Source organism: Carya illinoinensis, chromosome 5 (genome assembly GCF_018687715.1).
Source record: "Carya illinoinensis cultivar Pawnee chromosome 5, C.illinoinensisPawnee_v1, whole genome shotgun sequence".
NCBI lineage: Eukaryota > Viridiplantae > Streptophyta > Magnoliopsida > Fagales > Juglandaceae > Carya > Carya illinoinensis.
In genome coordinates this window covers 3,303,471-3,319,450 of record NC_056756.1, presented here as the reverse complement: position 1 = coordinate 3,319,450, position 15,980 = coordinate 3,303,471, and the positions used below count along the sequence as shown (strand labels likewise).

Here is a 15,980-nt window from a genome sequence, read left to right as displayed (position 1 = left end):
TACAGTGCATTATACATGCTGAATTTACAGGAAGGAAGGGAGGACAAATTACTTTGGGCACCTATAGGAAACAAGAACTTCTCAGTCAGATCCTATTACAAGGTACTGACGACTCACTCTTCCAATGCCTTCCCATGGAAGTTCATTTGGAGGAGGAATGTTACCCCAAAGTTGCTATCTTCGGCTGGTTGGCATCTCATGAGAAAATATTGACTATTGACATGCTGAAAAAGCATGGCCTCTACATAATAGATTGGTGCTTCATGTGCTAATACAATAGTGAATCAACGAATCATCTCCTCCTCCATTGTGAAGTAGCCAAGGCTTTATGGGATGAAATCTTCACTAGGCTTGGTATTGCATGGGTAATGCCTAGGAGGGTGATAGATTTATTGTCATGTTGGAGAGGAAACCAGGGCAATCGTCACATCACAGTTGTTTGGAAGATGGTGCCTCTATACTTAATGTGGTGCACATGGAACAAGAGAAATGGTCGTTGCTTTGAAAATAAGGAATGCCCACCAGCCCTTAAAAATTGTTTGTACCCAAGAGGATTCAAACCTTAGACCTGGAAGAAGCATACCACCAAAACCAAGGCCTTTACCACTTCAGCCAACCCCTATTTCGATATTTAGCAAATATAAAGCTTATTAGGAGAGCATATAATTGAGCAGTGGATTTATCAAAATCCCTATCCAACGAAAGTTCTTTTTAAGGGGTCTAATATTAACAAGACTTAAACTTGGTGCAACTTGAACCCAAACCATATGAGTGTGTGTTATGAAGAAAAAATGGCATGTAAGTGATGAGAAAATAAATAAGTAATAGATCACTAGATACCAGACCTGATATAGTTTGAACTTGAAAATTATTATCCACCATCTCAAGTTCCTGTTCAAGCTCCTCATCATAATTTTCATCGTCAAACACAGATGTAGGCTTCAAACTAGCAAGAGAAACATCAGCAGAAAAGTACTCCTTTTTCGGCAACAAATGGTCCTCCTCAGTAGGAGCTTGAATCTCTGGACCCTCATATTGCTCATCGATATCTTCGTAATCAATTGCATCTTCAGCCTTCTCATCATAATCTAAAGAAAAAACCCAAAACAAAAAAGGATCGGAAGACAGAAAGACATATACCAGATGTCAACCTCATGGTATCTTGCACCTTTCTTGGTGACTTTGGTTAACAGGAATTTTCCGAAAAAACCATTTTCAAGGGAAAAAAAAATTGGGGCCTCCATCTCAAAACAGCTCTTCATATAAACCCCTATGTAAATCCAACTATGTGCACTTTCAAGACAGCCTGTAAGGGAACTTTTAAACTCTGCTGTTCTAATTTTACAGTAAGTAACGAATTTCTTGAAAAGCTACGCCACTCTAAAACTCTCTCTCTGTCTATTCCTGTACCGTGTGAGGACTCATTGTGTGTAGATCCAACATTTGTTTGTAAATGTCAACGCTTTCCATACTTCTTTCCTTATTTCAGCCACAATTATTTCCTTATTTCTCCATTCATTATTCTGTACAGTTAGCATACATTATTTGACAGATTATAGTTTACATGTATAGGGCCAGAATCATGCAGGAACTTATTTGCTTTCCATGTATAGCATTCTTGTACAGGCTATATAATATACAGAACTCAAGGCCAAACTATTGGGCCAATTCATACACTTTGACAGTAAACATATGCTCTGTACCACACCATTTTTCTATCTTTTTTGAAAAATGATTTATATAGGTAGACATATTGAGGAAAAATGCTGACAACTTAATCAGGCACAACAGGTTCCGAAAGTGTTCCCAAAAAAATGCCCACGCTGAATCTTTGAAAACACGCATCTATTCAACCTTGCTGAAATTAGCGAATCTAGACTATCAGAATAAGCCCACAAGGTAAATGCCAACTCCGTTCGCCAAAACTTATGTGCCTCAGCATGCCAATACTAGACCCAGAAGACTAGTGTCATTAAATTTCACAAAATATACCCAAAAATTATAAAATTACTCAGTTTAAGAAAAAGAAATGGTAAGAAAACATGAAAAACTGCACAAAGTTATTCTGGCATGTAGAATCACCTTGTTCAGCAGCATCACCTTGTGTGCGTGGTGATCTTACTGACAACTGAAAGTTAAATAACACTATTAGTATCAGAAATAAGGAAGAGAGAAACCTACTAGTCCCCTCAAATAATAATAACACCAAAGTGACAACCTTAGGTCACACATAACCAGAATAACACAGGCTTGAGAATTCATACATCTATGTCTGTCAGAGAGGGACCCAACTTGTCAGCTAGTGCAGCAAGATGCTCCTTTGCATCCTGAAAAGCAGAGTGGTTTAATAGCATTAGTTTCACAACACATAACAGAAAGATTTTTTTTTTATAAGTAAAATGTAATATATTAATCAAAGAATAGGCATAACGCCCGGTACAATGTATAATAGATAGGAGCAATGGAAATAAGAAAATCATGAAAGTCTAAGCCATTGAAATCAACCACAATGGCCCAAGTACAAAGGGTTCTAGTCAAGAAGGCTTTCAATTCCTCCATCAATCCCTCTTTGTCCTCAAACATCCTTTCATTGCGCTCTTGCCACAAACACCACATGATGCATATAGGAATCATCTTCCACACTGCTTTAATCTGTTGAATGCCTCTCAAATTTGTCCAACTAGCCAAAACCGCTACCACAGTCTCAGGCATAACTCAGGCCAAGTCAACTCTGCCAAAGACTTCATTCCATAACCCTCTCGCTATCTCACAGTGTATTAAGAGATGATTCACAAATTCACCCCCCCTCCTACACATGCAACACCAATCTACTATGATCACCCTACGTTTCCTCAAATTATCACTTGTGAGAATCTTACCCAAGGAAGCAGTCCACACAAAGAACGCTGCTTTGGGTGGTGCCTTATGTCTCCAAAGCTTTCTCCATGGAAATTAGATAGATGGTTCTTGGGTAAGGGTCTTATAAAAAGAGCACACCGAAAAAGTACCTTTACCTGCAGGTGTCCACCTTAGCATATCCTGTAAGTTACGCGGTTTACTAGCATACAAAAGGCTATAGAAAGCTTCAAAACTGCTCATCTCCCAGTCTTGTGCAGTCCTACTGAAGTTGATGTTCCACTGAATTTGCTCCTCTGATCTCCCCATTACATCTGCTACTGAAACATCTATGTCCGTTGCAACTCAGAATAGTAAAGGAAAAGAATCCTTTACAGCAACATGATCACACCAAATGTCATACCAAAACTTTATTCATGTTCCCTCTCCTAAACAGAGTCAAGTATATCGAGAGAATACCTCCCACCCCCTTCTTATATGTTTACATAAACCTACTCCGTACGCACCTCTCACTTCTTTTGTACACCAACCCCCCATAGGCCCCCATATTTGCTCTCGATCACCATCTTCCAAAGGGCTTCAGGTTCCTTATGATATCTCCACAACCATTTACCAAGTAACACCCAATTAAAAATTCTCATATTTCTAATACCCAAGCTGCCATTCGAGAGTGGGCTACAAACCTTCTCCCACTTAACAAGGTGAAATTTAAATTCCTCCCCCATTCCACCCCACAAGAAATCCCTTTACAGCTTCTCCAGGCGAAGCACCACATTTGCTGGAATAGGAAATAAGGACAAAAAATAGGTAGGTAGGTTAGAAATAGTACTCTTGATCAAGGTAATCCTACCACCTTTTGACAAGTACATTCTCTTCCATCCTACCAGAAGGTGCTCCACTTTCTCAATAATTGGAACCCACAATGAGGTCGTTCTCGATGCCACTCCAAATGGAAGGCCCAGGTATGTCATAGGTAAAACGGCAGTCTTACATCCCAAAATACTAGTCAACTGTCTGATACGACAAACTCCTCCAATAGGCACCATCTTTGATTTTTTCAAGTTAACTTTCAGCCCGTATGTTGCTTCAAAACAAAGGAGAAGGGCCTTCAAAACTCAAAACTGGTTTGGATCTGCTTCACAGAAGAAAAGAGCATCATCTGCAACTAATAAATGAGAAATGTTAACAAGTCCCCTATCCGGAGAGCCAATAGCAAAACCAGCCACCAAACCATTCGCAACAAGGCCGAGGACATTCTACTCAACGTCTCCATCACAATAACAAAGAGTAATGGGGACAGCGGATCTCCTTGTCTTAAAACTCGTATGCTACGAAAGAAACTAGTTGGGCTTCCGTTAATCAAGACGGAGAATTTCACCGTTGATATGCACCACCTAATCCACGAGCATCATCTCTCCCCAAAACCACATTTCCCCAGAAGATTAAGAAGGAAATCCTAGTTGACATGGTCATACGCCTTTTCCATGTCTAGCTTGCACATAATCCCTACATTGCCAGTTTTCAAGCGACTATCTATACATTCATTCGCAATAAAGACCGCATCTAGGATTTGCCTATCCTTTACAAAAGCATTTTGGGGTTTTGAAATTAGCTTCCCCACTACCTCATTCAACAGATTTGCTAATACCTTGGATATAATCTTGTATACCCCATTTATTATGCTAATAGGCTGAAAATCTTTGACCTCCTCAGCCCCCCACCTTCTTCAGTATTAGTGCCAAAAAAGTAGCATTAAGACTTTTTTCAAACTTCCCAGCCGAGTAAAGCTGCTGGAACACTTTCATAAGATCATCTTTTAATATAACCCAACACGTTTGAAAAAAACCCATCGAAAAACCATCAGGGCCCGGAGCCTTGTCTTTAACCATTTTACTCACGACTTCATAAACCTCCATTTCCTCAAAAGGCCTCTCCAAACGACAAACATCAATAGGCTCAATGGAATCAAAACCAAGCCCCTCAAGTTTAGGCCGCCAACCCATATGCTCAGAAAGTAATTGCTCAAAAAAGTCAACTACATGATTGTTTATCTATAGCTCTTCCCAACACTCAACACCCTTTATTTTCAACAACTGAATGGTGTTGTGTCTCCTGTGTGAGTTAGCTACATTGTGAAAGAACTTAGTACTTCGGTCTCCTTCCTACAACCATAACGCTCTTGACTTTTGACGCCAAGAGGTCTCTTCTAAAACAACAATTCTTTCAAGTTCTGCTTCCAGCTCTACTTTTAGTGCAATTTCTTCCTTAGTTTAGGACCGGGCTTCTTGTATTCTTTCCAGCCCCTATATCTCCATTACCTTGCTTGTCTTGTGCTCTCCTATATCTTCAAAAGTCTGCATATTCCACAACTTTAGGTCTTTTTTTTAGAGCTTTCAATTTACTTGCAAAAATATAACTGGGGGTTCCCTGTATTCAATAAGAAGACCACCATTGCCAAACCCTTTCCTCAAACCCATCTGACTTCAACCACATGTTTTCAAATTTGAAATACCTACACCGCCTTTGGATTCCTCCGCAATCCAGCATAATAGGCTAGTGATCTAAAGACAAGCAAGGCAATCTCTTTTGCCATACATCTGGGAAATGACATTACCACTCTGGAGAAATTAGAAATCTATCTAGTCCAGACCATGTCTGATTATTAGACCATGTGCAAGCACCCCCCGCTAGTGGTAAATCCACAAGATTCAAATCAAAAATGCACTCCGAGAATTCTGTCATAGCTGGCCTTATTCTTCTATTCCCAAAACACTCAGTTGGGTATCTTGTAACATTAAAGTTTCCACCAATACACCATGGGAGCTATGTACTCCAGCGAGTTCATCCCGTAATAATATTCTCTCATGATCTAAGTTAGGACCATAAACACCTGCAAAAGCCCACATAAAATCATCTGACACGCTTCTAAAGGAACAAGCCACCGAGAAGACCCCTATAAACTCCTCCATTTTCTCCACCATTCTTCTATACCATATCACCAAAAAGCCTCCTGATGCCCTATTTGCTGCTAAATACACCCAATCTCTATACAAACAGCTCCATACACTTTGTACTATTTTCCTATTAATAAGTTTCAACTTTGTCTCCTATAAACAAACTATATTCGCCTTCCACTCTCAAAGCAAGTGTCTTATTTGAAGACGCTTACTAACCTCGTTCATCCCACGAACATTCCACGATACAATTTTTGGTTTCATTTGGGATATGCCTGCCCCTTCCCTTTAGTCCTATCCCTACTTGCACTACCCTCCAAGTTCATGGACCAAGTTAACCTCCTCAACTCTCTCTGCTTTTTTGAGTCTACTTTCCTATGTTGTTGGTGGCCCGATTCAATTACTGTAAGTATGGCCATAAATTGATCCTCATATCCTTCACACCTCAATCCCACTAAATGTTGAATATCCTTTACCGTGTTAAAGACCCAATCTGAAATACTGGGTTGACCTGGAAACATGAAATTTAGAGGGATAGGCTCACCCACTTCAACCTGATCTGCAACCACCACTTGATCAAAAATTGCTTCCTCATATGGTTGTACAGGGACTATATTCAAAGGAGTGCGAAATGTATCTTCAACCCTTGAAATTTCGTCCACCCCGTTGAGATCTGAGCCAATCTGAATAGACCTCAGAAGCATTTCATCATCTGAAGAAACCAAATCCTCACTGTCCGATTCCATTAAAAGCCCGTCATCCTTCGCCACCACCACAATAGTTTCCAAACTTTGCTTGGAAGGGTTCGCCGCCACCATGACAGTCTCAACCCCTACCTAGTGTGTCATCGGCACTGTCTATCCCACCACCGGCAGAGAAGACCCTCCCAAATGACTCACGAAGTCTTTAGAGCAATATGGCAACATTTTCCGACCACCCCACTCGTGCAGACCATCATCGGTGAGCATCACCGTCGGCATCGGTGAGCATCACCGTCGATATCGGTGATTTCTGGGTGCCCTCCAACGACTACCCCTGCACCGGCGACTGTCGCGGCTGAGCAACCACAGCAATACCTCACGGCGCTGCACTATTTGAAGCCCCAGGGCTTTCAGCAACAGGCACAGGCTGAAGGGCCCTGGGTTGGGGACCCTAAAGCGTGTGCTGGTGCCCATCCTTCTGGCCCACCCACAATTTACTCCCTCCAGCGTTGACCTGGGTCTTGGGCTAAGGCCCATACTTTGGCCCAAGCACCTGTCTCGACATTTCAAGGGCCTCTCCCTTACCTTTACCCATTTCCTTGTACGCAGGCCTCTGGGCTTGGCCCGACCCCCTCCAACCCAACTCTCCAACGTCCTCTTCCTTATTTTGCCCGACCAACTTCTTAATCTTAGCCATCTCCTTCTACAATTGCCATATTTGTCTCTACAAATCCTCCACCTTACAGCATACGTCTCTGTCAACCTCCTTGCCAGCGTTCAAATGTCATACGAAATTTGTGGCTTGAGGCCAACGCCTGTCATTGTTTCCAGCGCCACCCCTCTTTTCGTCCTGGACCACAACATCCTTGTAAGACCTCGTCGGTTCCACCTTCTTCCATGGCTGAGCACCTCCAGGCGTGGCGAACCTTCTTCTTCCTTCTTGCACAGCCTCCCCCAACGCATCCCTCATTCTCCTCCAACCTCTACCCCCTTCTCCTTCCAAAATAATAATGGAACTTTTCCTACCACCCTCCCGAAAAACAGACACCACCACGAAACAACCCCTGCCGTAGGAGCATCTCTGTGCAAGGTAACCTCTCGCTCCTCACCACTTAGACTTGCATCCAGTGCCTTTCTAAGCCACTGGACAGTGTTCTCTTCCACCCATAATTCCTACTCATTCTTCCATCCTCTTTTGATAATATGAAGTTGCCTACCTTCCTTAACAAGGATGAACAACTTTGATTCAATCACAAGTTCTCTTAATAAACCCATCCGAATTATAAGGACGTTAAGCCATCAACTACTAAGCCCATCCATGGTTGTTACAAGACTGGTGTTTTTGGCAAAAAATTAGGAAAAATATCGCCAAGTGTACAGAGAGAAACAAGAGAGAGAGAGAGAGAGAGAGAGAGAGAGAGAGAGAGAAGGAAACAAATGGACTAGTTGAGTGTATAATAGAGAGCAAGAGGTAGAATGTGTTTTGATGAACACGGCAAGGCCCAATCCTGAGAAGATACATCATAGCCTAAAAATTGGTGGGTTGAAAATCACATGACATAGGAAGAAAGATTGGGGAAAACTTCTCTACTATGTTTCTGGTGGAGGTTTGATTGAGGATTTGTAGAATGCTTATGGCTTTCCAAACCAAACAACTTCCTTAGCTATGCAACCCATAGCTCTAGCATATGGCTTCCAAAAAGGATATTCCCACTCTAGCCCTTTGAAATATCCTTTGTGGAGCCTAGGCCTAAATCTGTAGACAAAGCAATAAACCTTTTTAGTCAAAGAATCCATGGTAGCTAATAAATTGAGTTAACAATATCTTATTTCATCTAATACCACTAGGTTTTACAAAGTCAAAGATACACATTATTTCTTGGTTAAAGACCAGAATTGTGAATCATGTCTCACTTTATTAGTATGAGCCTTATTTAGTTAATTGGCCTTTCTATGTGGATTTAGCTTAGTTTTCTCTCTTCAAATTTGTGTTTCCTAAATAGTAGTTCCCTAATTGGATTTAAGATAGGCTAAAGACTCTATTACATTCAACTATACAGGTGTCGAGGAAGAGATGGAAAGGGAGTTTGAGGAGATTGAGGTCCTTAAGGTGTTGAAAGCTTTGAATATTAATAAAGCGGCCGGACCAGATGTGTTTTCTTTGGCCACCTTTCAAACCTATTGGGAGGTCAACGTGGGTGACTTGATGAAGGTCTTTAGGGACCTCTACATGTGGGATTTGTTATACACCATAAGTATACATGAAATCATATCAGCATTTGCAAAAGTACCCCAACATACATGTACATATTGTTGTTTGTTTGTTTACATGTATAGTTATAAAATAAAGATTACAAAAAGGAAGAATAAGGTTACCTCATCCAGGTAATCAACATCAAGATCTCCAGAGTTATCAACATTTCCAAACATAAATCCCAATAACCGGTTACCCCCACCAACGTCCTCATATTCTTCCTCATCATCTGCCAAATCAGACATTCCAACAAGTATTTAATTGCAAGCATGACAAGCTACAAAGTATACATTACATGAAAATTTAACATACACACAAAAAAAAAAATGTGCCCAAGTATTGCATACACATGGACATAAGTGGCTTGGCAAGGGTAGCTACTATCTCCTCTTCCAAGCTCTAAATGTCTTACTTCTACCTAGTTGTCAATAGGTAGTGGAATTGTTTTTCCAAGCTCTAAATGTCCACCTTAGCTTTCCATCTTGCATAAGGTTTGTAATACTCTAGATTGGATTGTGTATAGGAAGGTGGTGAATGAGATCACACATTGCTTGGGAAGTAAGAAGTTCAAGCACTTTCTAATGATTCCAAGGGGCTACAATTGTAACGTTTACTAGACTTATTGGATCACGGGACCAAATATGGCTTGGGCCTTCCTTGGATCGTTACAAGGTCAATTATTTTCTTCTTGTTTCCAATAGGTAGTGGAATTTTTCCGGTGGTGCTTAGAATCTGCCTGGCAGATACAACATTATAGATATTACACATGCAAAAATCATATGTCATCATATAAATAACTAATAGCTAGCAAATTAATTTTATCAGCACGAAGAAACTTCTTTTTTTTTTTTAAAGAGGCAATCAACTAACCTTCGTCCCTTCCATCTTGGGAAGTGCTACCAGATTCATACGCCATCTTGTATTGACAACACTGTATACAATCAACATAAGAAGTGGGACATATAAGTACAGTTAGCAAAGAAAAATCAACCAGCAGATCACACAGGAAAGTAACCATCTAGTTTTCTGAAAGAAAGAGTAAAAAAATAACGAATTCAGCATTTCGAATTTCAGGATTTTTGTTTCTAAGAATCAAATAGAGTTCAAATCAACAGAGCCAACTAACTGGAAAAGACTTAATTGAGTTTAACGTTCCATTTTGTCATCATAAAAAATTAACTCTCTTATTTGTAACGCCCGTACCCGGATGGGTCGGAGAGTTACTACATGTCGCCTAAAATCATCTTTCACAATACAAATAAATATAAATCATCTATTTCCACCAAATATACTGTAACATACGGGTCCTAAAGATTAGGATTTGAATTTGGATTATTATTATTGTTTCATTACTATTTTTATTATCATTAGTAATGTTATTTTCTTGTATATATCTATTTTGAGATGGTAATTGTTTTTGAATGGGAAATCTTCTACCCTTCACGCGTTAGACTTTCAGTGTTTATTTCCTAGTGGGGGCAGTTTCCTAATTTGTAGTCAGAATCAAATTTTAAAACTCTAGCTGAATCCTTTCCGTTTATTCACATTGTTTTCCCCCTCACAGCCAAAACCGATTCTCACAACAAGCCCCACGTCAAAAAAAAAAAAAAACAGAAACCCCATAGCAATTTCTCTCCATACCAGACCACCACCGAGCCGGAATCCACCACAGAGTACGCTGACGGTAAGCCCCTTCTTTTCCCCGTCGTTTCTCCTCTCTCTCTCTATCGGCAATGACTTATTGATCTGTGTTTTTCGTGCTGCCGTCGCCGGCCACCTGAAAGGACGTCGGTCACCCCTCAGGCAACCCAGAAACTGCCAGCCGATCTATTCCCGCCGAACCCACACCTTACCGGTAAGCCCACGCCGGAATCCTCCTCCTCTCCTCACTGTTTGATAGTTTCTCTCTCTAAAATTTCTCTCTCCAGCTTGTGCCGCCGGCCACTCTCTATCGATCAGATCCGCCGCCGCACCTTCCTTCTCTCTCGGTGAATTGATTTCCCCCTGTCGCAGGAAGCCCCTCCCCCGTAACCTCTGTGCTTCTTTCTATAGTTTTGCCTTCAACCTTCCCAAAAAATGTGAAGCTCGTTTTGGTTATTACATAAATACCCTTCAATCCAATGTCCATAGCCTCCCGTTAAATCCAATGTCCATAGTCTTTCCCTTCAATTGTGTTGTACGTGGACTGATCTCTCACATGGGTTTTGGGCCTCCCTATTTTTTAAGAGGGCTGATTTCATAAATCAGTATAATCAACAGACATCTTCGATTCTTCTCTTTGAGTGAGAAAATGAGGTGAAATAGCCACAATTTTGGTGTAAATTCTTCGTTAAAAAAAAGTAGGTTTTATTAATAAAATAATTTTTTCAACTTTTTAAATAGTCTATTTTTTTATTCAAATTTATATAAAATTTATCTATTTAAGAATTATTCAAATCATTTCTAATCAACATTCTAATTATCACTATGGAAATTGTGGCATTGTGCCATTCTTTTCTGGAAGTCACATGGAATCGATGTGGGAGACAGTGATCAGTATAGATCCATATCATCACAATATTGTCAGAAAAGTATATCCTTTTTGGATTCAACTCGATTTGTTTATATTAATATTAAACCTTCATTTTGGGTATGTGTCATGTTTGAGGCGGAGAATCTAATTAATATATATATATATATGAAAATTATGAAAAGTGTTCATGCTCATGAAAGATTTGATGGCATGATCTAGCTATATATTAAAAAAAAAAAAAAAAGCTAGCTAGCTTCTTATCCTCCAGAAAATATATATTGAACCAGTACGCACCCAGTATAACATACAGCCTAGCTACCATATTATATATTTGAAAAATGCTAGATCCCCCACTGGGGGATCCCGCTGGGAGCTACCGCTCCCAGTTTTTTTTTTTTTTTTTTCTTGATGATTAAGTAAAATTTTTTTAATATTATTGTGATTTTTATATATTTTTTTAAATATTTAAAAATATTAAAAAGATAATGTAAAAAAAAAAACACAAAAATTAAAAAAAAAAAAAAGAAATTGGCCCAGCGGAGCACAGCGGTGGCCGTAGCACTCCCCTATATATTTAGCTGAAGAAACTAGCGGAAATCCTATGCGAAACGCTACAAGAGGTTGGTTTCCTTGACGGTGAACCGACTGTTGCCCATTAATCGAACAATATTAATTTATTAATTAATTCCGGCCATTTTCTCGGTTTTTTTTTTTTTTCTCATATAATATGAAGCCATACGGTGCATTAATTAAGTAAAAGCAAGAATAATTATCCCTTCCCTGTATAGCATTGATTAAGTAAAAGTACAAATCGATATAGTGGGGCGCCACACATATTGAAAAAATTTACTTAGGCTAGATACAATAATATTTGATTTGTTATTTTTGTCATTTTATTTAAATGTTCATATCGATATGTAAATATGTGTATTTAACTAAAATAACAAAAATGACAAATCATTTCTTTTATATATATATATATATATATATATATATCTATAGGTGTCCAGAACAGTTTATGCATACCTCGACTAATCTCACGAGATCGTGAAATTAACAACTAGATAAACCTCTAGTGACTTTGAGGAGATTCAAACTGGTGACCATTGGATAGAAAATACAAGGCCTAACTAACTGAACTATCCCTCATGATTGACAAATCACATATTAATACGTGAATATGATAAGTAGCATTTATATATATACACACACTAGAAATGACACAACGTGCACTGCCCGAGTGACCAGTTGGAAAAAAAAAAAAAAAACAAAAACAAAATTGGTAGTAAATGAGAAATAAAAAGTTCAGTAGAAAAATTCAAATAAATTTAAAAAATGTCATAAATTTATGATTTTATAGAAGTTAACAAAAATCATAAATTTATATAAGTCAGCGTTCTTTAATTAGTAGTAAATGACAAATGAAAAGGTCATTAGAAAAATTGATGCCGGACATACTAGAGATTAAATGACAAATGAAAAGATCATTAGAAAAATTTAAGAGGGCTGGGGAAAGAAAAGGAAGAGAGAAAAGTTGAGGATTTGAGTAATCGGTGGGTTTTAAACTTTTTTTTTTTTTTTTTCAACCTAGGTTTGGCACTTAGCCTTGGACCTTAGAGGTTTGGCATTGGTTTCATCAAAGTCATTTCTAAAATTAAATGAAAAGTACATGTTTTCTATAAATCCAAAACCTCTTTAGTCATAACCCCACGTTGGATTAGCTATTAGATTAGTCAAAATAATAATATAATATTATTTTTTTAATAATAATATTTTTAATTTATTTTTTTCATATTTTGCAATTACACTAACCTTATGTTAGTTAATAATTTAATTTGATACTTAAATTATTGTTTCCCAACTAATTTTTTTTTCTCAACCTAATTACCCAACCAACACATTTTGCCAACCCATTTGCCAAACGAATTAATTTCCTAGCTGAAAATGAATTTAAAAGTTGAAGTTGTGATGAAAACCCAGTTCATTTCAAATGTGTTTCACCACCAGTCCACATGGAAGCACAATAATAATCGGACTGGTTTCATTTTAGACAGTATCTAACTCTTGCTATCAACTATCTCATGAAATGAAACAAGCACAGTCATTTCAATCAGGTTACACATTCATAATATCTCCCTAAAAAGAATAACTCTTACGGATCTCCCTAAAAGATCTAAACCAAGCATTCAAAATATTCGGTTACACGTCAGTTCAAACAACAGAAATCAAACCATTAATAAAGATTTAATGATTATGTTTGACATCATGTATCCTCATTTTAAAACTGCAAGGGCCTATAGAACTCAGCAGGTCGAAGCACGACTATAACAAATGGAATATCAGATACAAAACAATCTTCTAAACTTAATATCTTTGGCCATACAAAGCTTTGCAACTCTCACTAGGCAAACTAAAGCTGCTTACAGTTGACAACACTGTCACAATCACACAATCGATGAGTGATATTGCTGCACTTTTCTTAAAAATAGTTATCCAGGACCAATCCACTTGTATGGCGTGTTTCGAACATAATACAACTACTCATCACACCTTGTGCCACTAAAATTCAAGATTGACAATAAATAGCTACTTTGTAATTCCTTTCCACGACGTCTCTATTATATTAAGTGGAATTCCCGTAGACAAATGAAAGCCGGGAAAAGAAAAGGACATTAGCACCAACACAAGGTACCAAAAGAACAGATAAGAAGAAAACAGCTCCAAGTTAAAAATACATTTAAATATTAAAAAAGGCATGAACATTCATAGAAACTTAAGTGTCAGACTTTGCACCCCTATTCAAGATTAAATATGAATCCCATAGAATATGTGACTCTCTTTAGCATTTTCACAAACACCTCATATCCATCTCTGATTTCCATTACAGCATCCATTGTTACGTCTACATTCTCTTTTGCAATTACATTCCAGCAATTTACAACAGGGTTCATAACACCATCCATATATAATTTTCCCACCATTTAAACACCAAATCTTTGAAGGATTCTTCGTGTTAGATATGTTTTTTAAGCATGGCATAACTCATATTATTCTGTACTCTTCAGCAGGTCAAAATAAATAAACAAAAACAGTCCCAAGAAACAAATAGATGGATTCTGCACTAACATAAACGCGGTCCATCAAAGTAATAGATTTCATGGCAGCCAAACAGACCCCAATGCGGTGACAAAACAAACAAGCATTACAAAAAGCGTCGACGGAGGTAATCATTACCAGGTAATGGCTATGATTTCAAGTGACGCAGTTGGATCCGAACCGGGTCTGAGCTGACCGTACGGTAGCCAATAGAAGAGCGGAACTGTTTAAAGTGTGGTGCGAAGTGCGAATTTCCTTGCGGCAGTTTCAAAAAGCCGTGGGTTCTGCAAAGAATATATATGGTTTTCAAAACGCCCGCTTCCTCGCTAAGATTTCCTCGTGATCGGGTGATTTATACGGAAAAATCTAGTTGAATAATAAATATATATTAATAATTGTATTAATTTAAGGTGATTAGTTAAAAAATAAATTATTTTAAAAATAATATTAATTTAAATTTTAAATATAAAAGAATTAATATTAATATACAGATTAGTATACGATTTTATTCGTACGTAATAAAACTCAATTTATATAAAAAATGGTGAGTTTAGAAGGTTGGAATTAGCTAAACTTAAATAAAAAATGAAGAGGAGAGAGAGAGTGTCGGGCTCCATGAGAAGAGAGATAAATAGAAAGAAAAAGAAAATGGAAAGAAAAAATTGAAAGGAAAAAATGATTTCAAGTAATGTTAAATGTATTTATTTTTGCGTATTTTTTATATATTTTATTATTGTGATTAGTTATATTTAATTTTTTAATACTCAAGATGTAAAAAAATATATAAAAATAACTTACTATTAGATTCACGGGCTATTGAAAGGATAGAAAGGTAGATATAGAATAGGAGAGGAATAAACGGATTCACGGTCAAAAATGGGAATGACACTTTAGGGGAAATGATTTTATAATAAAAGATTAGGAATAGTAATAAACAGTTAATCTTTAAATATATATGAAGATGAAAGTAGATGTATTGTAGCTCAAAGTTGGAAATAGTGTTTACCTGATTTAATGCAGTGTATTTAACCGCAAACCATTCAAGTTTCTAGTAGCTTAACTAATTCGTCAGCTGCTCCTCTGCCTATTCAGGTCGAATAAGCGCTTGTTCTCCGATTCGACCCCCAAATTCTGTTATATTTTAACAGTTGTTCTTTTTGTTTTTTGCCCCGTGTTGCGTTTCCTTCAACTTTCACGGAAAACCCAATTCAGACTTGTTTGTTCTCCTCTCTTCATATACCATTCCCAACGAACTCTGACTTTGTTCCTATAAATAAACCAACTGCACCCATCGCTTGGTTTTTGAAAAGAACCAAATTGAAAGCGACCAAATTGAAGCATCACAAGTGATTGACAACTGAGTGTATGATTGAAAATGACAAATTCTAAAATGAGTAATAAAATTACTTTATTTATGTTGGTATTTTTTAATATATAGTATTTATTAATAACATTTTTGTTTGAGAGATTATTACCGTTACTTCTTTAATTCGGTTTTTATTTCTCTTATTTTGGATGCATGTCTGTATATAAAAGGTGATCTTAGAGCATTCTCATCCGATTTCTCATCTCCATTCCTATAATTTAACTCAAAATCACATCTTTTA

At 37.8% G+C, this 15,980-nt stretch overlaps 1 protein-coding gene and 1 long non-coding RNA gene across 3 annotated transcripts in view; both read right to left on the bottom strand.

Annotated features, from left to right (window-relative positions):
* Positions 1-10,853, bottom strand: part of LOC122310497 (transcription initiation factor TFIID subunit 1) — a 44,252-nt gene extending 33,399 nt beyond the window's left edge. For both annotated transcript variants that reach the window (XM_043124391.1, XM_043124392.1), the window contains exons 1-6: positions 10,407-10,853; positions 9,636-9,696; positions 8,888-8,994; positions 2,265-2,327; positions 2,083-2,128; positions 846-1,088 (exon numbers count right to left, since the gene is read on the bottom strand). In XM_043124391.1, coding sequence (XP_042980325.1) covers positions 846-1,088; positions 2,083-2,128; positions 2,265-2,327; positions 8,888-8,994; positions 9,636-9,681 — 505 coding nt within the window. In that variant the 5' untranslated portion in view covers positions 9,682-9,696; positions 10,407-10,853. The remainder of the gene's footprint in view (positions 1-845; positions 1,089-2,082; positions 2,129-2,264; positions 2,328-8,887; positions 8,995-9,635; positions 9,697-10,406) is intronic.
* A 2,511-nt stretch (positions 10,854-13,364) lies between these two features.
* Positions 13,365-14,714, bottom strand: LOC122309470. The gene is made up of 2 exons (XR_006242437.1): positions 14,512-14,714; positions 13,365-13,892 (listed from the first exon to the last, which is right to left on the bottom strand). It is a non-coding gene; the product is annotated as an uncharacterized LOC122309470 (long non-coding RNA).
* Positions 14,715-15,980: the final 1,266 nt, after the last annotated feature.